General features: G+C 49.4%; 1 protein-coding gene across 3 annotated transcripts in view; it reads right to left on the bottom strand.

Moving 5' to 3' along the window:
- Positions 1–315: 315 nt before the first annotated feature.
- Positions 316–23,573, bottom strand: part of STXBP4 (syntaxin binding protein 4) — a 55,145-nt gene continuing 31,887 nt past the window's right edge. For 2 of the 3 annotated variants that reach the window (XM_068151011.1, XM_068151010.1), the window contains exons 21-22: positions 11,762–11,819; positions 316–1,945 (exon numbers count right to left, since the gene is read on the bottom strand). In XM_068151011.1, coding sequence (XP_068007112.1) covers positions 1,880–1,945; positions 11,762–11,819 — 124 coding nt within the window. In that variant the 3' untranslated portion in view covers positions 316–1,879. Of the gene's footprint in view, positions 1,946–6,158; positions 6,278–11,761; positions 11,820–23,573 lie in introns of those variants that run through there. The other variant, XM_068151012.1, reaches the window with a different exon arrangement.

Here is a 23,573-nt window from a genome sequence, read left to right as displayed (position 1 = left end):
CAGGGTTGAGAGGAGCTGAGTGACAGGCAGTGGTCCTCTGCTCCTGCTCATCCCAGGCCATCAATTATGCAGTGCTGGCTTTGACTTGAACCAAGGAGCCCCCACGGTGACTAATTACAGTGCCCAGCAGTTAGGTCCCCAGTAGCACAGCCTGGATATGAGAAACTGCATTTCAGCCTGGGGACTGGGAGCTGCACCAGCCCTGCAGAGCTCAGTGCTCCTGGTTTGCTCAGGCCACTGGGGTTGGAAGGGATCAGGGAGGCATCAGGCTTTGGCTGGAATCAAGATACCAAGAAAGGTGCAGGGACAAGCTGGGAGAAGGGAGATCATTTTAGTGTTCCATGAAAGCATTACCCAGGGAAAGGCAAAGCTGGTTACAGAGGACAAAGGTTAGGCTCCCTCCAGCAGGGTTTGATTTTTGGTCTTGCTGTCACTGCAAGCAGTAAGGGCAGAGATTTACCAAGGTATTTAGGTACCTAACCATGCCCAGCAGCATTTATAGCAGCATCTAAGGAGGTTAGGTGCCTAATTCCCATTAACTCCACGAGTATCTTTAAGCTGCTAAACATCTTGGGCAGGCTGGCAGGTGTCTGTTTGAGCTGGTGTGGCTGTGACTCCTCTGCAGCAGCTGAAGTTCAGGTTGATGCTCCCTGGAGCTGGAGGTATGGACAATCCACGAGGCCCAGGAGGACAGAAGTGAACCAAGGCTCCCCAGGTTTTGCTGCACTGCTATTCGAGGCTGGATGAGACCTTGAGGGAGGTGTCCCTGCCTAGGGCAGGGGGATGGAACTGGATGAGCTTTGAGGTCCTTTCCAACCAAACCTATTGTGTGATTCTGTGTTGGACAAAGCTGAGAGCATGCCTTGTGCTGTGAATACTGAGACTGACAACCCCCCCCTGCTGCTGGGGGACAGGGAACCCTGCCGGCCAGCTTGCACCAACACCCCCCCAGCACTTTCTCTCTCCTCTTTAAATCACCACCCATTGCCTACAAAATTATTTTGTTCTACTTAAAGACCAGCTTTGAGGAGGTGACTGATTTCTGCTGATCCTGGAGGTGGTTTCACAGGTTTCATTGTACTTGAAACTTCACAGCTTCCCCTGAAGGATTTGATGCATCTCTCTATCAGTTTAGCAGAGCACAAAAGTAGAAGAATTCTCATTCTTGCCTCAGATTGTTGACAGAGGATGGTGTCCCTCTACCAAAACTGTTTCTTTTCACTTGACAGCTTATCAAAGGCTCAGTGTTCTGCAGCTCAGCCACCAAACACCAGAAGTGTTTCTTCTAAATGTCATCAGGGCTCCAAGTCTTGTAATAAGTTGCTAAGTTTCTGATTAGCCAAACTTATTTGCAAATTTCTGCCATAAAAGTATGAAGCAAAAACCCTCTTCAGCAGTTCAAGACCCCTCCCTCACCCCCAGCAGCACTGGGTAAGCCCCAAGCACCTCACCCTGCATCCTTCAGTCTGTGATGCTGTGAACCACTACCCCCTGGAATTCCCACCCAGGGTTCCCTCTTAACTCTCATGCTGGTCAAAGCTCCACTCCAGGCCAGGGATGCTATGCCAACAGGGAAGCCATGAAAAGGCTGGAAAAGACTGATCTCTGCAGACCAAACTAGGACAGGTCCAGGACTGAAGGGAGGCTTCTGCAGCTCCTGCCTCTTTTGTAGCAGGCAGCAACAAACCCAGCCCCTAACCGGCAGAAGTTCTTCTGGCTGGAAGGGGAGAAACGCCTCCAGGTGCTGTCACATGAAACTAGGAAGTGGCTAGATGCAAAAGTGTGTCCTAAGGAATGGGAACTACACAGACTACTCCCTGCCAGCACAGCTCCTCAGCTCTTGGGCCCAGGAAGCTCTCTGGTTGCATCCTCTTCCTCCTCAGAGCAGAGGAAGCTCAGGGCGCTGCTGACAGGATGAATCCAGGAGGTTGTCTGTGTCACGTGGCTGAAAAGACATAAGAAATGCTTTTAGCAACCCAAAGGAGCTTCAGCAGCCTCCAACCAAGACATTCCAGGTGTGTTCTGGGGCTGCAGCAATCAGACAACACTTCCAGGTGCAGAGCTCTCTGTTTCTTGCCAGCCAGCAGACTGTCACCAACCAAAAGGGGCCTTGTGGGTGCTGGAGTGGGGCTGGAGGTCCCATTTCCCTAGCCACTGGGGACAGTGCTGTTGGAAGAGGCTGGTGACACTTCCTAGTCCTTCACAGGGCTGTAGAGAATTAACCCAGCAACAGTGAGCAGCCCAGCAAAGCCTTAGAGAACTCCAGCAATAGTATGAACATTGCCAGCACAGCAGCCAAAGGCTGAGGCTTCCTGGCCAGAGAAGGCTGACCAACTGTGGCATCACCCCAGGGGAATGCACTCTGGCAGGACATGAACTGATGCTCCAGCATCACTGGGGCATTCCTCTTCTGGCAGACAAAGGCTGAGGAGTCACAGAGTGGTATGGGTTGGAAGGGACCTCTGGAGATCCAGTGCAAGTGCCCTGTCAGAGCAGGATCACCCAGGGCAGAGCACACGGAACACATCCAGGTGGGTTTTGAACATCTCCAGAGAAGGAGACTCCATAACCTCTCTGGGCAGCCTGCTCCAGGGCTCTGTCACACTCACACCAAAGAAGTTTCTCCTTGTGTTGAGGTGGAACCTCCTGGGTTCCAGCTTGTACCCCTTGTTCCTTGTCCTATCATTGGGCACCACCAAACAGAGCCTGGCACCTTCATCCTGACACCCACTCCTCAGATACTGATAGATATTGATCAGGTCCCCTCTCAGCCTTCTCCTGTCCAGACCAAACAGCTCCAGGGCTCTCAGCCTTTCTTGACAGAGCAAATCCAAACAAGGATGTTCTTCACATGTCCTCTGGACCCAGTCCTGCTTCCACAGCCTTTACCCATGGAATAGAGGGAGTCAGAAGGACCTTTTGGGGCTGAAACCTTGCACTTGCACACAGTCCAAGCTGCTCAAGCTTCTAGATGAATGGAAAGAAGCTGCTCAAGGCTGGTAAGGCCAGAGAAATGGAACAGCCTCCCAGTTTGGGGGTGAGAACAGCATACACCTTCTGACTGGTAGCATGCATGGGACCATACTGTGTGTGGGCAAGACACAGCCTCTTCTGCCTTCTGGAATAATGTGTTCTTGCTACAGGAAATAGCTTCTTTTCACTTCAAAAAACCCCAACAAATCTTGCTAATAAATTCACAGTTTTTGCAGTCAAGGCAGTGTGAAGATGGATTTTGTAATCTAAGTTCATGACAAGTAGCTGAGGAATCCTGTGCATGGAAGAGGCACCCTGGGAGAGCAGCAGCTCCTCTCCCAGCCTCTCTCACACAGGCTACCTGCAGCCTGAAAGCAGGATGACAGCTCCCTGGGGCTGGTATTGTTTAGTCACTGGTAAGAGAGGCCAGGACTGGTCTGCAGCCATTTCCAGTATATAGGAGGCCAGATTTTGCTCTTGTCTCTCAGAATGGTTTGGGTTGGAAGGGACCTTAAAGCTCATCCAGTTCCAACCCCCTGCCATGGGGATGGACACCTCCTACTAGACCCTGTTCCTCAAGACCCCATCCAACCTGGCTTTGAGCACATCCAGGCTTGGAACTAGCAGGCTTTGAGGGGTCCTGAACATCCTAGAGAACAGCAGAAAGGTTTTGTGAAGGTGAAATGCTCATTTTCTTACTCTCTTCTTCAAAGCAGAGCTCTTAACTCATGCTGCAAACACTTCTGAGCTGAACTCACGTCTTGGTAACTTGCACCAGACTATCTCATGAACCCTCCTACTGGGGGAGTTTGTTTTAAACCCTCTGCCAAAATCCTTACTAGGAAAAGAGCTCTTATAAATAAACACTAAGTCCAGATAGCCCAGCTCAGGGTGCAGGCAGACACACACAATACACACAGATTATTTAGGTGCAGAATAAATGCATAGCCCCCTCCCCCCTCCCCTCCCCTCGGCTATTTATTTTTAGCTCTCCAAAAGTGCTGTGGCTAAAGAGCTTTGACATAATCAGTCCCAAGAGATAATCCCAGATTTAGTGGTTTGCAGAACATTCTTGCATTAGGACTGCATCCTCTCTGGTTTGTGTGCTGGGGCCAGCAAGAAAAGTGAGAGGGAATTCAGATCTGCCCCTGGGTTCTGGGTTCATTACTGAAACTTTGGTGTGAACACCAAAGGGAGAGTTGGAAATTTGAAATATGAAAGTCTTTTTTGCTGATCACAGAATTGTTTGGCTTGGAAAAGCCCTCTGAGATCCTCCAGTCCAACCACCAACCCAACACCACCATGGCCATCAAACCATGGCCCCAAGTGCCATGGTCACAGGTTTCTGGAACACCTCCAGGGCTGGGGACTCCACCACCTCCCTGGGCAGCCTGTGCCAATCCCTGACCACTCTTGCAGCAAAGACATTTTCCTTATCTCCAACCTAACCCTCCCCTGGCACAATTTCAGGCCATTTCCTCTCCTTTTATCACCTGATACTAGGGAGAAGAGACCAACCCCAACCTCACTGCAGTCTGCTTTCAGGGAGCTGTGGAGGGCAATGAGATCTCCCCTCAGCCTCCTCTTCTCCAGAGTGAACACCCCCAGATCCCTGCTCAAAAGATTAATTTCACATTTTCAGAGCAATTAACAAGATTGGAAGATTTTGAGGTTTCCAAACAAGTCCCTACTCTTAGAGAGGAGCCAGATTTATTGTTAGGAAACAGAGCCATCTGATCTGGAAATATGTCAGCAGCTTCTTCTGTCTCCTTCAATAGTCTGAAACTGGAGCAGGGCAGGTTTAGGTTGGACATCAGGAAGAAGTTCTGCACAGTGAGGGTGGGGAGACAATGGAACAGGCTGCTCAGGGAGGTGGTTGAGGCCCCATCTCCAGTCTGGAGACATTCAAGCTCAGGCTGGATGTGGCTCTGGGCAGCCTGCTCTAGCTGGATATGTCCCTGCTTGAGTGCAGGGGGCTGGACAAGATGAGCTTTGGGGTTCCTTTCCAACCTGATGGAGTCTGTGAATCTGGGAACATCTGACACCTAACAGTACCCCAGGAGATGCTGGGCAGGTCCTGGAAGATGGCAGCGACCTTAAACCTTTATTGGCTGCAGTGGGATCAAGAGCATTTGTCACCTCCTGGAACAGTGCCCTAAGGGCCACATGAATGTTTTTGTATTGCCCTAAGGGGTCACAGCTTTTGCTTGAGTATGAATGAAAGCTTGAGGGACAGAAAGCGACACTCCAGCAGACACCCTTGCTATATTCCTTGATGAAACTGATTCAATCCTGAGCAGTGTCAGGAGCCAGCAGTCACTGGGAGGAAGCTTTTTGTAGCCACAGTGTGCTGCATCATGAGGAACTGTGAGCAGTAAACAAATGGCCCCCTCCAAACCCAACCCAACCATAACAGCAGGAACTGAGCCAAGGCTGAGTCAGCCCAAAGGTTTGGGTGATGCAATCTGCAAACTCCTCACAGTTTTCAAGCACTACCTGAAACCTCTCTCCCCCCCTCCCCAAAGTCTCTGCAGTCACTCCTACTGCTGTGACTCTAAGTGAGCATCACCCAAGTGCTGGGGCAGTTTACTTACAGATGCATCAGGAGCTGCTCAAGGCTTGTGTCTGAGCTACACCTGTGCTAAAATGAACTGGGGCTGGAGGAAGGGCTCCTGCCTGGGCTGCTGCTGCAGCATGCAGGGAAATCATAGAATGGCTCAGGCTGGAAGAGACCTCAGAGATCCAAGGATGTCTCTCAACTAAACCAGGTTGCTCAAGGCCTCATCCAGCCTGGCCTTGAACACCTCCAGGGAGGGAGCATCCACAGCCTCCCTGGGCAACCTGTGCCAGAGTCTTGTCACCCTTGCAGTGAAGAGCTGCTTCCTAAGGTCTAATCTAAACCTATTCTACTTCAATTTAAAGCCACCCTGCTGAGTGCTGCTCTGCTACTGCTGGCTCTGCCCAGCCCCCATCCAGCTTCAGGAGGACAGGAGGTGCAGAGTGACTTACTCTACACGTGCCAAATCCTGCCCTCACAAAGGAGGATTTAGTAGGGGTCTAAACATCTCATTTCCAGCCCTACTCCTGCCTGGCAACTAGACAGGTGAGAATTAAGAGCTGTGCTCACGTGGGTGCAAGAGGGAAATGCCCCAGCAGAGGTAACGCAAAGCAGCTCACTGGTTTGAGAGGGATTTGGAGGTCTAGAGCAAAAAACATTCTTTCAGCTTCATGTATTTTTCTCCCAGGAGAAGCTTCACCATCAGCCTGATGTGACAGAGCAGAACCTGGGCAGAGTGTGCAGGATCTGTGGAAGGTGGAAGAATGTTTCTGCATTTGGGTCTTGATATTAAAAACCAAACAACCTCTCAGGAAAAGGAAAACAAAAAAGCCCAAAACCAAACACCCAAGTGCCCAAGCAAAAGCAGCTTAAGGTCTTAACATTCTTGTATTACAAGCTCATGTTATCATAAAACCCACTGCCAAGGTTCCCACTTCTACATCTGAGATTGTTTTCCCTACAGTCATGCAAGATGATTTGAGTGGAAGACAGAGGAGCTGAATTCCCTACAAGCCAGAGAGCTGCAGTGAACACAAAGATCAGCAATAAAGCCAAATTCCTGCAGTAACCCTGAACATCAGCAACAAACCCAAAGCTCTGCAGTAAACCCAAACACCAGCAATAAAGCCAAATATCATCAATGAATCCAAGTATCAGCAATAAACCCAAACCCCAGCAATGAATCCAAATGTCTGCAGTAACCTCAAGTAGCAGCAATAAACCCAAATACCATCAGTAAACCCAAACATCATCAATGAATCCAAATATCAACAATAAACCCAAACATCTGTAGTAACCTTAAGTATCAGCAATAAACCCAAATATCATCAATAAACCCAAACATCCTCAATGAATCCAAGTATCAGCAATAACCCCAAACACCAGCAATAAACCCAAATGTCAGCAATAACCCCAAATATCTGGAGGAGTTCAAGGCCAGGTGGGATGAAGCTGTGAGCAACCTGCTCTAGTGGGAGGTGTCCCTGCCCATGGCAGGGGGTTGGAACTGGATGAGCTTTGAGGTCCTTTCCAACCCAACCCACTCTGTGAATAAAGAAGGGGAAACAGCAGTCCTGGGTTTAGGGGTAGCCTTCAGCAGTGTATCTAAGAAACACTTCTGCATTTGGGGTTCTCTGTTAGCAGTTTGTCTAAAAGTCAGAGGTTTCATGTAGAACTGCCTGCTTTGTCACTCTGAAGCACAGAGCACTGGAGCTGCCTTCACCAGGAGGGACAGGATTTGGTTTGTGTTAAGTAGGAGCCTACAGGAATGCTGAGGAAGGGCCTCCAGTGATAGGATGGTGGGGCAATGGTGAAGGGCATCCATGACCTCCCCAGGCAACCCGATCCAGGGGGCAATGGCAAGGGGCATCAATGACCTCCCTGGGCAACCTGTTCCAGTGTCTCCCCATCCTCACTCTCAAGAAGTTCTTCCTCATCTCCAGTCTCCATTTGCCCTCCTCCAGCTTCAATCCATCCTCTCCCACCCTATCACTACATTGACCCTAAGATACCTAAGGGGATGTTTAAAATATGTGGGAACTTTTTAGTTGCCCTTCAGGCAAATGTAAGTGAAGCTAAACGTTCCTAAGGGAAAGAACAGCTAATATGGGATAGTTGGATCCTGGCAAGCAGTGCTTGGAGGGGCCAAAGCCACAGCTGGTCCTCACCAACTGCATGCATATGCAAGAGGTGGGTGGCAGTGGGAGGGAGCATAGCAAGGCCCTACCTAATTTTAGGTGCCAGCCTCATGAGACAGAGCTGCCATATGTTAAAGGTGAACTCAGTGGGAGGATGGAAGAGATTAACTAGAATGGAGGGGGGGGGGATAAAAAAAAATAATAAATCAGTGTCCCAGCTATGGGATTGGAGCCTGTTCCTGTGGGATTCTGCAGCACCAGTGTAAAAACAGCACACAGGATGCTGCTGCACTGGGAAGGCAGCTCTCAGCAGACTCCTTCTCCTGCTTGAAAAATCAAACCCAGAAGTTACTAATTCACCAAAGCTGCTCAGTGCTAGGACAGCCTTTGTGACTGCACTGCTGCACTGTTCTGGCTTTGCAGGATCACAGAACATGAGGGGTTGGAAGGGACCCTGCAGATGCTCAGGACTTGGTTTGACAAGGCTCTGAATAACTTAGCTCTCAACAGATGGTTAAAGGAGGTGACCTCCACCCATCTCTTCCAACCAAGACCTGTCTATGATTTCACTGGAAGGTGTGGGAACTGCAATGAAGTGTGAAAAGGCAGCAGGCTACATTCCATTATCACCTGGAGCAAATGAGGTCCAAACCTCAGCTCTTAACCAACCTGACCCATACAAAGAGTGAGAGAAGCACCAAAGCTAAGCTGGAGAGGAAGGAGGCCACCAGTGATGCATTCCCACTGCACATTAATGGCTGGGGCATGGCTCTGGTTTTGTGCATGACTGACTGATGGCATTGCTCCATGCCAAACAGAACAGTGCTTGCTCTCTGAAGCACACCAGGGTGTCTCGAATCACACCTGGGGCCAAATCCAACCTTTGCTCTCCAGCAGAGTCCTAGCAGCAGCAAAGCTCATCTCCAGCTTTCAGTCTCCTCCTGTAACTGTTGTCCTTCTGCTGTTAATTTCTATCATGAGAGTGAGAGGCTGGAAGTAGCTTTTTCTCCAGGGCACACTGAGGTGCAGCTCAGAGAGGCTGGAAGTGGCTTTTTCTCCAGGGCACACTGAGGTGCAGCTTAGAGAGGCTGGAAGTGGCTTTTTCTCCAGGGCACACTGAGGTGCAGCTCAGAGAGGCTGGAAGTGGCTTTTTCTCCAGGGCACACTGAGGTGCAGCTCAGAGAGGCTGGAAGTGGCTTTTTCTCCAGGGCACACTGAGGTGCAGCTCAGAGAGGCTGGAAGTGGCTTTTTCTCCAGGGCACACTGTGGTGCAGCTCAGAGAGGCTGGAAGTGGCTTTTTCTCCAGGGCACACTGAGGTGCAGCTCACAGAGGCTCTCCTTGCTGCCTGGGGGTAGACCTCTCCACATGACCTTACTGCCCAGCACAGCATCCCCTGAGTTTGTGGCACACAGGTGGCTTTTGCTCACACTTGCCTGGACTTTGTGACTGATCTTAGCCACCTGGCTGATAAAAGACCAGTTCCTGAGAGGCTGAAATGACTTCCTGCCTCAAAGAGGTGACTTCCAATCCTGCCTGAAGGTGAGGACTCCGTTTCCCCGGCAGGTACCGAGAGCTCTCCTCCAGCCCCTGTGCATCTTTGATTCCTGTCAGTTATTCACAGAAGTGGGTTTCAGTGCAGTGTGTAACACAAGCCAGCTGGTTTGCTTCTTTTAAACTCTGATTTCTCATGCACTTCAGATTGCTACACCCCCTTCAGAGATATTTATGGAAATCTCAGAGCAAGCTGTCTCAAGCTCCTGCGCTATTAAGATTCCATTCTGGGGTGTTTACTGCACTGAGATTTATAACATATAGATTTATGGACTCACCTACTTGATGGCCCAATAAAGCATGTTGGAACTGAAGGCAGCCACTAATTAAAAGCCTATTTGATTGTCCTCAGTCCTGGGGATTCAAACAGAGCCACTGCAGCTTCTGTGCAGCCTCCCAGCCTGGCTGCAGAGTGAGGCAGCAACTCAGACAGGAGCTCAGGGTAATTGTGGCCACACTTGGGAATTCTAACACTTGATTTTTAATCTGTTGGCATAGGTGGGAATGGGCTGGTGCTGAAATATTCTTAAGCCCCTCAGAATGAGGGGATTTGACATTCCCAGCCAAAGAGAACAAGGAGGTGACAGCATCTGTAGCAGGGCTGTGAAGCGTCAACCATTCTGCTAACCCCCACTGAAACAATTAGACTGAACCCTGCTGAGAGGATGCTCCTCAAGCTAAGTTCCTCCCAGGAAAGGCTATTTTCAATCTTGGGGAGAATTTTCATCTTGAGATCTCCAGCATTTAGTGTCAGAAAGAAGGGACTCAGACAGCCCTACCTCTGTGTAGTTACCTTTCCCAGACTGACTCCAAAGACATCCCCAAATACAGTAAGAAGCATGAGTTGTCCATGATGCAGAGAGCCTGGCTTGGCCTCTGCAGGGGCTTTGGGGAGCAGTGATGAAAGCAAAAGAAGGAAACAGTTAAAACTGATGGCCAAGATGTCTTACTGCACTGCTCAGTTTGCCCCATTCCAATTTGCTTCTCACACCACCTCGGTGTGGAGGCTCTGTGAAGGACAGAAGTTTGCAGGCAGTGGTCACAGAGGGGGAGTTCCCACCCTCCTCTGCAATCACAATGGGGAGATCTTCCTCCCTTGCCAGGTAAAGACTGGCAGGCAGAACTTTACAGGCAGAAGGCAACAAGAATGGAAAAGCTGAGGCACTGTCACCTGGAATGCCAGGAGCAGTTTAAGAGCAGGGAAGAACACTCATGAGTCACTACCAACCAACAATCAGATATGCAAAAATTCCTGGCAAAGCCTCCTCCTGGGAACTCCTCCATTCAGATGTCATGGCAGCAGCTGGGGGGAGCTTGTAAAACAACTGATGCTCCCCTCCCTGCAGGTGTTTAAGGCCAGATCTAGTTGAGAAGCATCCCTGCCCGTGGCAGGGGGGTTGAAGTAGATGATCTCTGAGGTCCCTTCCACCCTGAGCCACTCCATGATGCTGTGATGCTTTCTGCAAACCACCCAGGCCAGCTGAGAGCCTGCTGTGGCTGCCTGCACCTTACAGCCACATCTGCAACAGCCCAGCATCAAAGGCATTTCTGGGGTGTGCTCAGCAAACCTGGCTTTCTGCTGAGTCAGCAGGAGAGGGCCTTGGATGGGAAGCACAGAGCAGAAAGGAAAAAGGAGGGGAGGAATGTTCCAAGCATGTGAGGTTTCTTCTGATCTGCTGCTAGATTTTGTTTGCTCTTATGGCCAGCTAATGCCACCTTCAAGCTCAGTCCCCAGCTAAATGGTTCTAAACCTGGAGCACTGCAAGTGCCCTACCCAGGACAGCATCCAGGACCCACCTCAACTTTCCAGCTGTCCTTTAAAGCCTCTCTGTAGCAACAGATGGAGAGCAAGGGAGCAGTGCTCTCTGTTTTAATAGTTGCTCTTGGATTTATTTCCATTGCTCTGAAATTGGCCTTTAATTCACTTTCATTTCCTAAGTTATTTTCCTACTATTTTTTTTTTTTTGAGTCTAAATCCCATGGAGTAACCTACTTCTGTCTGAAAGCAAAAGCTGCCCTTTGATTAGAGCTGGAATGCAGCATCATCCTCTGTGGCTTTGGAAACCTCTGCAGGAAAGCACAGGTTAGCTGGAGGCAGCATGGGGTGAGCCCAGGACAACAGAGCAGTGTGACTGACAAAGAAAAGGAAAGGAAAGTGTCCCTGCTTCTCCTGGCTCCCCAGTGCTCTGCAGGTCACTTTTACAGGGGGTTGCTTTGGGAGAAAAGAAACTTTCACAGATCCAGACAATCACAGAATGGGTTGGGCTGGAGAGGACACTGAAGCTCATCCAGTTCCAACCCTGACACCTCCCACCAGCCCAGGTTGCTCGAGGCCTCATCCAACCTGGCCTTGAACACACCCAGGGAGGAAGCAGCCACAGTCTCCCTGGGCAACCTGTCCCAGAGTCTCACCACCCTCAGACTGAAGCACTTCTTCCTCAGCTCCAGTCTCACCCTGCTGTACCTCAGCTCCAAACCATTCCCCCTTGTCCAATGTGCTTTTCTTTTCTCTCTCACCCATTTCCCCCCACAGCTACTCACTTGATAAAGTACTTGATCCCATCTGCTGTGTAAGCTTCTTCCCATCCATAAGGCAGACCTAAGATGAAAGGGAGAAGTGAGATGTGTCTCCAAAGCTCAAGAGAAGATCGTGGCAGTTGGAGTGCTGCAATCTCAGACCATGCCCTACATAGACTACAGCTCAAAAGCTTCATTTTTGATTAATTAATTAAAAGGACTCAAAATTAACTCTTCCTGAGTTTGTAACAGGCAATGCAAAGAACAGGATCTTAGAACTATTTGTTGTGCTCCCAAGCTAGAAACCACAGGGGGATACTTTTCCTCCTAGCATTGGTTCTCTGGAGGCTGATGGGGCTGGGTAGGCAGAGAGCAGCAGGGAACTCTCTCTCAGCTCTTGATTGTGATTTACACCTATGTGAAGTGACCCCAAAGTGAGCTCTGCTCTTACAACTACTGCATACAGATGTCAGCATATACATGAGGCAGAAGCCTGGGCAGGATGAAGTCCTCTGCCTACAAAAGGAGGAGACTTGACAGGGTGCTTGGTTACATGGGTTAGTTGATTAGGTGGTGTTGGATGATAGGTTGGACGCGATGATCTTGAAGGTCTCTTCCAACCTGGTCTATTCTATTCTATAAAAAGCCAAGAAGGGATTTTTGACCAAGGGTTTGTAGGGATAGGATGAGGGACAGTGGATTGAAACTTGAGGAGAGCAGATTGAGACTGGAGATTAGGAAGAAATTGGCAGTGAGGGTGAGGAGACACTAGAACAGGTTGCCCAGGGAGGTTGTGGATGCTGGATGAGGTCTTGAGCAACCTGAACTGGTGGGACATGGCACGTTGGGACATGGAGGTGATGGATAGGAGGTTGGGCTTGATGATCTTAGAAGGCTTTTCCAACCTTGATGATTCTAAATGCTGGAGAAAGAAGGATGGTCAAAGGGCTAAAGGGCTCCTGGTGTCCAGAATGTGACACACTGTTGTGAGCTACCCAGAGGAAGGGGCAAGGTCCTGAGCTCCTCCCTTTTTGGAGACTAGAAGTAAACCAAAGCTCCATTGTGCTGCAGTGCCTGAGGAGTTCAACTGCTTTTGTTCAGGGCACTGTGGATCTCCAGGCCCAGCTCATCAGAGCCATCTGTGAGGCTGCTTTAGGTTTCAGCCCTTGCTCTGGGGTGGGTGCTGGGCTGCACACAGGGGATGGGCTCCCAGAGCTGCCTCAGCCCCAGGCATGTCCTTGGTGCACACTGCTGTTTTCCTGGAGTTTCCTTCTCCAAAGGCTCCTTTCCTTTCCTCCCCTCATCACACCTTTGTCTCTAGTGTGGGCCTTACTTCTTAAAAAGCATGAAAAGGCTGCCTGCAGTTCTGAGAGGTGAAGAGAGTTCACAACAGCAACTGCATCATGGCTTGGCACAGTGAAGCACAGGGAAGCAACTGTACCTGTAGGCACCTAGTAAGGCTACCAAAACTCCAGAATTCAGGATCCTGGGAGCTGCTGATTGTAGACCTGCACCATTACAGCTTAGTGCAGCTTGCAAAGCAAAAAGCATGTTGGATTCAGGTTTTTTTTTTTCCCCTTTCATTTTTACCCTCTATTAGGCACTTAGCTCAGGCTCCTTCCATTTTCTGTTGCACACAGCTCTAGACAATCTGTTCCTCAAAACATGCCACCTACAGCCTCAGAGAGAATAACCCACAGCTTAAGTGCAAGGGAGGTATCAAACACAAAGCAGCTTTTAAAGGCAAGGTAGTTTTAAAATTCCAGGTGGTTTGTAAATGAAAGGTAGCTTCTCTATAATGGTTTTCAGGCTCTGACTCCCAGGAAGGAAGGAAAGGATGTTTGAGGTAATAAAGATGCTAGGCACGCTCACAAGTCCTCCCTTCTTCTCCCAGAAAAGATGGGACCTTGATTCCATGTAGGTATTTTCTGATGATGGGAATGGCAATAGGATTCATCCTCCAACAGCTTCCATCTGCCCTGGCCTGGGTGTGACCTGCGTATCCCAACCCAGTGGCCAAGGTAGTGCTCAGCTGTGAGCAAAGCCCTCAGCATCTGCCCTGTGCTCACAGGGATCCCCTGCCTCGCCCATCTCATCCATCAGGGAGAGTTCCACTTTGCTCACCAGGAATTGCACTAAAATGAATGCATTTTGTTCCCCTCCTGACTGGAGGAGAGCACAGAGGCAGGACTGAGAACTGATGCTCTCTTTTCTTTGCTTGCCCAGGCATGACTAAGCTTCAAAAAAAAGTCTACTGACTACCTTTGTCACCTCCCAGAGAGCCTCTGGAGATCCTTCCACAGCTCCCTTTGCTTCTTGGCTTTGTGTGCATTGCACTGAATATCCTAGCCACTCTTTACCTGCTTCAAAGTCCCACCTACCTCTGTAGGGATTCAATGCCTCTCTCTTCCACATTTTCACTCCCTCTCCACTTGTTTTTTGCTGCTGTTCCCTTTACTCCTTTCCTTCAGTGCTGGATTTGTACTTCTGTCTCTTGGCATCTCCCATGGCAGCCAGGAGGCTGTCATGTTTTGCATTGCATTTCCCTAGACATCATCTTCCCTTCCTCCAAGCTCCTTTTCTCCATGAATCATTCATAAGTTGATCTACTTCCTAGTGCTTTGTTTTTTCACACCCTCCAGGGTCAGATTTGTTGCCTGTCCTAGGACTTGCTTTGAGAGGCTGCTGAGCTCTCACCTGCAGTAAAAGTCAGAAAGCAGGTCTGGAAGAGACAGGATTTAGCCTATATGAACTCCAGCAGTCTTAGGATTTCTACATATTTATCATTTCTTCTGTGAACTGCTACAGCCTTTGATGAAACTTCATAAATAATAGATCTTGGCTGCAGCTGTCTGCATCTAGCACCTTAAAAAAATACAACAACAAAGAAAGCCAGATCTACAAGATCCTAAAATCATTTCCTTTCAGCAGCAAAGACAGAGCTCCTGGCTAGCCAAACAGTTGTGATTATTTATCTTAGGCAAGGTAAAGAAACTCCTGGAAACCCACTACTGATTTGTGCTGAGTGTCTGCACTGAATTAGGGTTAATGCAAAGGGGATCTCTGTCAGGCTATGCAATCCCCACCCCCCAAGTGACCCAGCAGCTGCTGTACAGGTAGCAGGGCTGCTGGAGCTGGTGTGGAGCAGCAAGGCACTGTCCCTGGTGGCTGCAAGATGCCTGCTGTGATAACCACTGCTGTGAATTAACAGCAGAGAGGAAATCAAACCCCAGGGCAGGTAGAATTGTCCTGATCCTTCATAAAGTGTGGATCACAGAATGGTAGAATGGGTTGGGTGGGAAGGGGCCACAAAGATCATCCAGTTCCACCCCCCCTGCCATGGGCAGGGACAGAGGTGTGAGGGTGACAGAGCCCTGGAGCAGGCTACCCAGAGAGGTTGTGGAGTCTCCTTCTCCAGAGACTTTCCAAACCCACCTGGATGTGTCCCTGTGTGCCCTGCCCTGTGTGATTCTGCCCTGGCAGGGGGCTCGGACTGGATGATCTCTGGAGGTCCCTTCCAACCCCTAACACTCTGCTTCACAACACATCCTGCCCAGTGTGTGCACCGAAGCTCTTCAGACCTGACAGAGTGCTGCAGTTGTCCCAGCAAGGAGGCTGCTGCTCTGTGTCTCCAGGAAGGATGAAGGATCAGCTTCCTGCTTTGAGCAATGGCCCTTTTCAGAAGCTGAATATTGGAAATACAACAACCCCCCAAGTCACAGTTGTTGGTTATGTTTTTCAGGTTTTTTTAAATGAAGATTAACATTCTCCTCTCAACTAAAGCTTTGGGTCCTGCAGGATCCAAGCAATCTGGACTGTGATTAAAACAGGAAGGAAGCAGCCTAGCTGATGCTCATTTTCATCCAGGCAGGAGGTTAGCAGTGGCAGCACAAAATGAGCACAACACACTTAACAAGGGCAATAAAAATCCTTCCTCCTGCTTAGCTGATGGCAATCAAACGTGGCCCACCGGTTACAGAGAGATGAGAGAGAGATGGCAGAGGGCACAGGAGCCTGCAGCACACACCTCACAATAGCACTGCTGTGAAACATCTCAGTTTGGAAAGAGCACAGCCAAGTCAGCTCCCAGCTACCTGCCTCACCAGACAGCAGCTGTTTGAAGGTACCCTGGAGGGGGGACAGGCTGCTGGGAGAAAAGGTAGAGAAGGTAAAGTGTAAGGCAGGTAAATCAGCCACCAGCAACCAACACAAACCCATCAGGTTTTGGGTAAGTCTCTCCTCCTAGCCCCGAGATACTACAGAAGGTTGCTGCCAGGAGCTCTTGTCACAGGCTAGCATCTGAGCAGCTGCAGCAGCTGCTGATGGGAGCTGGGAACATCTTCCAGCACACAGAAAGCTAAGGCTGCATTCCTTGAAACGCTGACCTGGAAGGAATTCAAATCCTACCAACAATGATTACTTTATGAGGCTTCCACCTCATACCTAGAAATCTGGCAGAGCTGAAGGTTAGACAGGAAACCTGTTCTTTATTATAAACTTCAGAGGAATGGCTGGTGGCGGGGAGGGGGGAGGTGGATTAGATGATCTCTGAGGTCTCTTCCAGCCTAGGCCATCCCAGGATACGTGAGGAATTCTGCTCAAAAGCATGTAGGCTGGGGGAAAAAAAACAAAAGAAGTTCCATTCCTAGAAACAAGCACTCTCTTGAGAACATTCTAGTCCTGAACTGGTACAATCCACTTCCAGCTGATGAAGGAGAACCTGGGATAGCAGATTCTTACTCCAGAGTTACAATGCTCTGCTCACAGGGCGTTCCCCACTGGGGCCAGGCAACTGGGACCAGCCTGGAATCCTTCACTGTGTGTCCCAGCTCTAAACTAGATCCTTTTTCCCCTCAGTTGCCCTGCTCTCATGCTCCCCTGATGCCTCTGCTCCGGAATCCATCCATCTCCTCCTTTCCTTAGTGGATCAACTTCTCTTGTCACCACCTATTGTGCTATCCACCCACCTCCATCACTGTCAGCCCACGCCGCTCGCTGACGCATGCCATTGTTAAATATAAGTTCAATTAGCAAGCATTCATTGGGGAGGAATTAAAATGACTCTCCAGAATTAGAACTGGGCAGAAATTGTCTGAGGTGCCAAAAGCAGCAGTGTTACAGGAGAGGCCTTTCTTGCTAAGCAAGGTCCTCTCTGCACTGCCAATGAAATCAAACTGCGCAGGGGGCTGGTGGTGAACCACCTCCAGCTGAGGGACACAGAGCTGCTCTCTGCTGAGCTCCCCTCACACCCAGCACAGGCCAAAGGGAAGCTTTGGTTCTTTTGAAGCAGGAATTGCCAAAACTCATTGCCACAAGAGCTCCTTTCAGCCTGTTCCAAAGCCCACTGTAGCGACAGCTAAACCTAAGGACGGGTTTGTTTACAGGAGGCTGTGACTTTAGAGCCAGCACATTGTGAGAAGCAAGGGGAAGGTTCTTGGAGAGCAGCACAGACACAGGTTGTTGTTTGTTAGAAGGGAGGAAAATCCACCACCTGCCTCTATTAGCACATTTTGTTTCCACAGAATCATGGAATGGCTCTGGTTGGAAAAGACCTTTAGGATCATAGGGTCCAACCATCAACTCTGCAGCCTCATGGCCATTAAACCATGTCCCATGTTTACCTGAGCTGCAGAGGATTCCAACAGAACCACTGCTGCAAGGCAGCATCTCCATCCTTAACTCCTAGCTCATGATCCACATCCTTTCTGGCAAGGGGTACCAGAGCTGGTGTGAGACTCACACACACTTGGTGCCTCATTCAGTCCTGCACCCAGCAATTCTGTTTTCCTCCTGCAAACTCTCCTCACAATTGGCTTTTGAAAAGCTTCCTCCATCCACCTTGGCAATCAGCTTCCTCTGTGCCTCTCCCCAGTTCAGTGATGCCACTTGTGCATCATATATGCCTGAGGAACTCGGCTAGCCCTCAGCTTCTCACTCCTACCTACTGAAAAGAAGTGAAAATGTGTGACAGCTGAAGGAGCTGACAGAGAAACAGAACCAGCACTGTGAGACAAGATGAGCACTGAGAGCTTTAGCAAGCACTGACATTCCAAACTAAGGTCTGAGCATCCCCCCTGCCCCCATCCAGCTCTCTCTGGAGGCTCAAAGTTGTGTAGCCACAGAAGATCAGCTCAGCATGAACTGCACAAAGGGGCACCCAGCTCCTTTGGCTCAGCTCCATACTGGGCTGGGTGCTTGATTTTGTGGTACCCAAAATGGTGAGACGGAGGCTCCCTGGCTGGTGTGCAGACAAGTACCCACAGAGGGGCTGGGGGTTCATAGGTTAATAGAATGGTTTGAGTTGGAAGGGACCTTAAAGCTCATCCAGTTCCAACCCCCTGCTATGGGCAGGGACACCTCCCACCAGCCCAGGTTGCTCAAGGCTTCATCCAACCTGGCCTTGAACACAGCCTCCCTGGGCAACCCACTCCAGTGTCTCCCCACCCTCACTGGAAAGAATTTCTTCCTCATCTCCAGTTTCAATCTCCCTTCCTCAAGCTTCATAGAATCAGTAAGTTTGGACTTGATGATCTTTGAGGTCTCTTCCAATCTGTCACCCAAGACCTCAGGATGACTTCAATCCATTTCCTCTCATCCTATCACTACAAACCCTTGTAAAGGTTGCCCACCTCTGCCCACCTGACAATGTCTGAACTGAGCTTGCAAATCCAAAGACAGCTGACGGCCTTGAGCCTGAGACACTGCTCTGGAACTGAGACCTCAGAGTTCAATTCCTGCCTCCCCTGTGTATTTCTGTGAGCCATCTGCATCTCCATGCTACAACACGGGGAAGGATTTTTCCTCCCCCTTTATGTCACAACATCACACTGTAATTAAGAATGAACACACCAAAACCCCTAAGCATTATCTCAACAGAAATCAGCAGAGGGACACAATTTAGGAAGTGTTTCCCATCCAGGGAAATTGCTGATTCTGGAGAGTTTTGCCTTCAATCTCCATGGTTACCAAGAGCAAGTACAACCTGCACGGGAAGAGGCACAGAGTCAATTAATTTGTTCATCCTGGGGTCACAGCATGAACCAGAGCAGCCCAGGGACTCCAAAAGGTTCTGCCCTTTAATGAAGTCTTGGGCTGGAAATTAACCTAACGAGGCTGCACTAATCTTGGGAGCTCATCTGCATTTGGAGGTATCATCATATCACTGACTTGTTTGCCATGATTAAAATGTTTTGATTTGGAAGTCAGTACAGACAGTGCCTATTCAGAAGCTGACTCACATTTTCTCATTACAGGTAAGTGAATGGAGAGGGAAGAAATTGCTTTTCTAGCAGCAACAACAGAGCTCTGAAATCTAGGTCACGTTCAAGAGCTGTCTTCAGGTACTGAAGTGTCTTCTCCTTGCTGTGGAGCTTTGGGAGCAGCATCCATGGTCACTCACCAGCACATCAGCTGGCAGCTTGGGCCATAGCTGATGCTTTCAAGGTCATTTTGGTTTGATTATTGCAGCCTTATTAATGTCACTTTTTTATCTAGCTCCTCTGCTTGCACCTAGTAACTGTCAGGTTCTGATTTTCAGGCATCAGATTAAACAAGTGGAGTCCCATAGCAATACCTGGTGGGTGAAAGCAAGGCCATCCCTCACCTGGCATTCAGCGGACTGTGGGTTTGGTCCAAGGGAGGGGAGTTCAGGGATCATTTGGGATCTAAACCCCATTTGTAAACAGCCAATTGCTTGAGGTGCCTTTGAAAAACAGGATTAGAACTTTGTAAGGCTGTGAAGGCTCTGGAGAGACCTTCTAGGACCTGAAGGGGGCCTGCATGAAAGCTGGGGAGGGACGTTTGCCAAGGGCTTGTAGTGATAGATGAGAGGGAATGGATTGGAGCTTCAGAAGGGCAGATTGGTGGATAGATTGCATATTTCAGCTTTATTGCCTGAGACATGAGGCTTTTCTATGTGGTTTACAAGTCAAAAGCAGCTTAAGCATCGTGAGAAGCAGCACTGCTGGGTGCTGACCACCAGCAGTTTCCACTGCCACCTTTCCACAGCGAGCACAGCAAGAAAATGAATGAACCCCTGAGCAGCTCAACCTCTGCCTGCAGGATCTTCATAAGCAAATGAGCAGTGCCTGGCAAGATCTCTATCAGTAAGGTGAGAAGGATTTTTGGAAGCTCTGTTAACATGGAGATCACTTCAGTGATCTTCAGCATGACTGCCACAGGTCAGAGCCCAGGCTAAGGACACATTAAAGGAACAAGATAGGCGAAAGCAGTTCAAGAAGTGCTGCTGGAGCTCCGGCTGAGCAGGGCAGCAGGCTGCAGGGCACTTCAATGGGCACTGATGAGTGGGATTACAGCAACTAGAGCAAGGTTGTATCTTTGGGGGGGGGGAGTACAGAAATATCAGAGTAAGGAAATTAGCAGTCAAGATGCTTGCAAGCTGCATTATGGCAGTGCCCATTTCTGCCTTCTCTTTTATGAAGAGCTAAGTCTGTCCCGGGGTTAATCAGATTTTGGCCATTACCAAGTGAATTTCTGTTCTAATTTTGTAATAGGAAAGGGGGGAAAATGCTTTGGAGCATGATTTGCACCATATGGTCAGCTAAGTGCAGCCAGCAACTACTTTTAAAGGCTGCAGTTCAACTACTCTTAAAGGCTGCAGCTCTTTCGTTGAGGCTTTATTATCCCTGGGATGATGAAAAGTGATTTTATGTCTTCAGGAGATGCTTGTGTTCAACAAAGCAGAAAGGCCTCTCAGGACTGAGCTCCTAAAAATAGCTTTCCAGAAGATAGAGGAGGGAATCTTTCAAGGGATGGGCTTGATTATTCTGTTTATTATTTCCTTATTTGCATCTCGAGGATCCTGCAGTGGTAAGCCCTGGGAAATGAGTTGCTTTATGCTGTGCTGAGAATCAGTGCTGAGACTCACTTGGAGAATCCCCAAGCTGGCTTCACACAGCTGTCACAGCCTGCAAAGCTGCAGAGTGATCTGCAGCATCACCACACAGCAACCTGTGCTCAGGGATTCTCACTCAGCTTCCTTCAACCCCTTCCCTCAGGCAGGGTCATGCTGCTGGGGAGGAACAGGACACTTTGGGTGGCTGATTCACGAAGATGTCACTTTGACCTGGCTGTCAGGGATGATCTCTAGCAAGGTAAGAAGTTCACTCTGGAAGGATGTTCTCACAGAACCACAGAATCACCAAGGTTGGAAGAGACCTCAAAGATCATCAAGTCCAACCTGTCACCACAGACCTCATAACTAGACCATGGCACCAAGTGCCACATCCAATCCCCTCTTGAACACCTCCAGGGATGGTGACTCCACCACCTCCCTGGGCAGCACATTCCAATGGAAACAGAGCAAATAATGAGAGGGAAGTCCTCTTCAGAGTTAAACTACACCATGATGGTTGCCCAGCTGTGCATTTTCATCCACTCAGCAATCTCAAAAATATGGTTATCCTGGTTGGGAATGGAGCTAGAGGAGAAACAGGGAGGGCAGAGGAGAATTCACACCATGAATCCGTAGCAAAGGGGAAATCATTTAGAAACTGGGCTTGAAATCCCTGACTCTGAAAAACCTAAGTGACCAAACAAGTTCTGCACCATGAGGGTGGTAGAACACTGGAACAGGCTGCCCAGGGAGATGGCAAGGGCCCCATCCCTGGAGATATTCAAGGTGAGGCAGGACAGGGCTCTGGGCAACCTGATTTGGTTGAGGACGTCCCTGCTGACTGCAGGGGGCTTGGACTGGATGAGCTTTGGAGTTCCCTTCCAACCCAGAGCATTCTGTGATCTCCAGTTCTCTAAGAATTCACTACCAAGGGATCAAGGTGTGACAAAGCTCCAGAAGGAAGGGAAGCCTGCAGCCTGCACTGGGCTGTCTCCCAGGCTTGTGTCTCTGCTGCAGGGTATTTATGAAATGCTACACAGCCCAGAGCCCCTCTGCAAGACAGCTGAAGAGCACATGGGGAACACCTGGGTGAGAACCCAGAGGACTGCAGGCCCAATGCTATCTAATGGTTACTCTGCCTGCACTGCTGGCTTTTTTCCCCCAAGAGAGAGAGAGAAAGCAGTGAGGTTTAAAGCTTTAATCTCACACACAAGCTCACCAGAGCCCAAATCTATCTGTAATGCTCTCCAAATCAGAATCAACTCAGAAGGATGACATTCGCTCTTTAAATCCTGCTCTGCAGACCTATTTTTAACTCTCAGGTTCATCAAATGGATCCCTGCTGGGGCTCCAGAGCTTTCTAACATGTAGCTGACCTGTTCTGCCTGACTCAAGCAGAGGGCTGGACTCAGCCAGGTTTAGAACACAAAGTTTTCCTTGCATGATTTCCTGTCTGGTGTGACAGAAACAGCTCAATGTGACAGAACTCGGCCATCCTTCCTGGTGGATAACCAATTTTCATCTCTCCTGGCCACTGCTAACTCTTTTCCCTTCCACCAACAACTCCAATTCCAACATTCTAGACACTTCTGAACAGATTTTTTTTTTTAATCTTCTTATTTTGCTCTCCTGTCCCCAGAGTGATGGAATAAATAACTACTGCATAAATGGAAGCATTGTTGCATAGAATGAAGCTTGAGGAGGGCAGATTAGGGAGAAATTCTTTCCATTGAGGGTGGGGAGACACTGGAACAGGTTGCCCAGGCAGGTTGTGGTTGTCCCCTCCCTGGAGGTGTTCCAGGCCAGGCTGGATGAGGCCTTGAGCAACCTGGGCTGGTGGGAGGTGTCTCTGCCCATGGCAGGGGGTTGGAGATGGATGAGCTTTAAGGTCCCTTCCAATCCAGGAACAGGTTGCCCAGGGATGTGGTTAAATGTCCCTGGGGACATTCAAGATCAGCCTTGCTGTGTCTCTGGGCAGCCTGCTCTAGCTGGAGATGTCCCTGCTGCCTGCAGGGGGGTTGGACAAGGTGAGCTTTGGGGGTCCCTTCCAACCCAGTACCATTTGTGAATCCCATCAACACACACAACCATTCTGCTGGTCTGCACCAGCACTGCCCCCAAGCCACAGCTGTCTCTCCTGCTGCCACCTGCATGCAGGTTCCCACAGCCTCTGCTGCTGAGCTGGGATAATTGTCAGCAGTGGGAGCAGGTTTGTGTGAAGGACCTGAGGACATACATCCAAGTTCCCTCCCCAGCAAACTGCAGGCTGCATTCCTTCCCTACAGCAATGAAATCTTCCTTCAGACACTTTGATACAAGCTCATGTAAATTCAGCAGAACAACACCTTGGAGACATTCTGGGATGAACACAGAGCATCCCAGGCAGGAAATGCTGCTGGCTTTACAGGACTCTGGTTATCCTCACATTCCCCACTTTTTGGTGTTCATTTTCTGCTTTAAGTTTTCCAGAAAAAAAAATATTAATAAATAAATAATGTCCACTGGAATAACTTTATCTGCTAATTATAGTGTGCTGAACTGGAGTGACACTGAACCTGCACTCTTCTCTGGGGCTATGAATGATTTATCCTGCACTTCACATCCAAGTTGAAATAAAAACATCTCCCTCCTTTGCCAACGAACTGAGGACAGACTGAAAAGCTCAGGAGGATTTGGTTCCTCAAGGGCTTCAAAACTCACATTTAAAAATCCTAAACAATCCTGCTCTGGTTTTGTCAGAGTCTGGAGAGCTCTGCTCCTTCTGAAGCATCCTTCTCACCCTGGAAGAGGGATGTAGGTCGGTGTGGTTTGCAGGGGAGTGGCCAAAGCACCAGATGAAAAGAATCCGGTTGTGGGAGAAGGTTCTCACCATGGGAAGGGTGAATGTAGGTAAGGGTTAGGGTTTGCCCTTAGCAGCAGCAGCAGCCCTTGCCCTGGATTTGTAGGCTTTCACCATCCTGAAAGACATTGGACTCTGGACCC

This window comes from Melanerpes formicivorus, unplaced genomic scaffold (genome assembly GCF_026170545.1).
Source record: "Melanerpes formicivorus ecotype bairdi unplaced genomic scaffold, bMelFor1.0.p_v2 SCAF_21, whole genome shotgun sequence".
Classification (NCBI taxonomy): Eukaryota; Metazoa; Chordata; class Aves; order Piciformes; family Picidae; genus Melanerpes; species Melanerpes formicivorus.
This window is presented reverse-complemented; position numbering and strand designations above follow the sequence as displayed.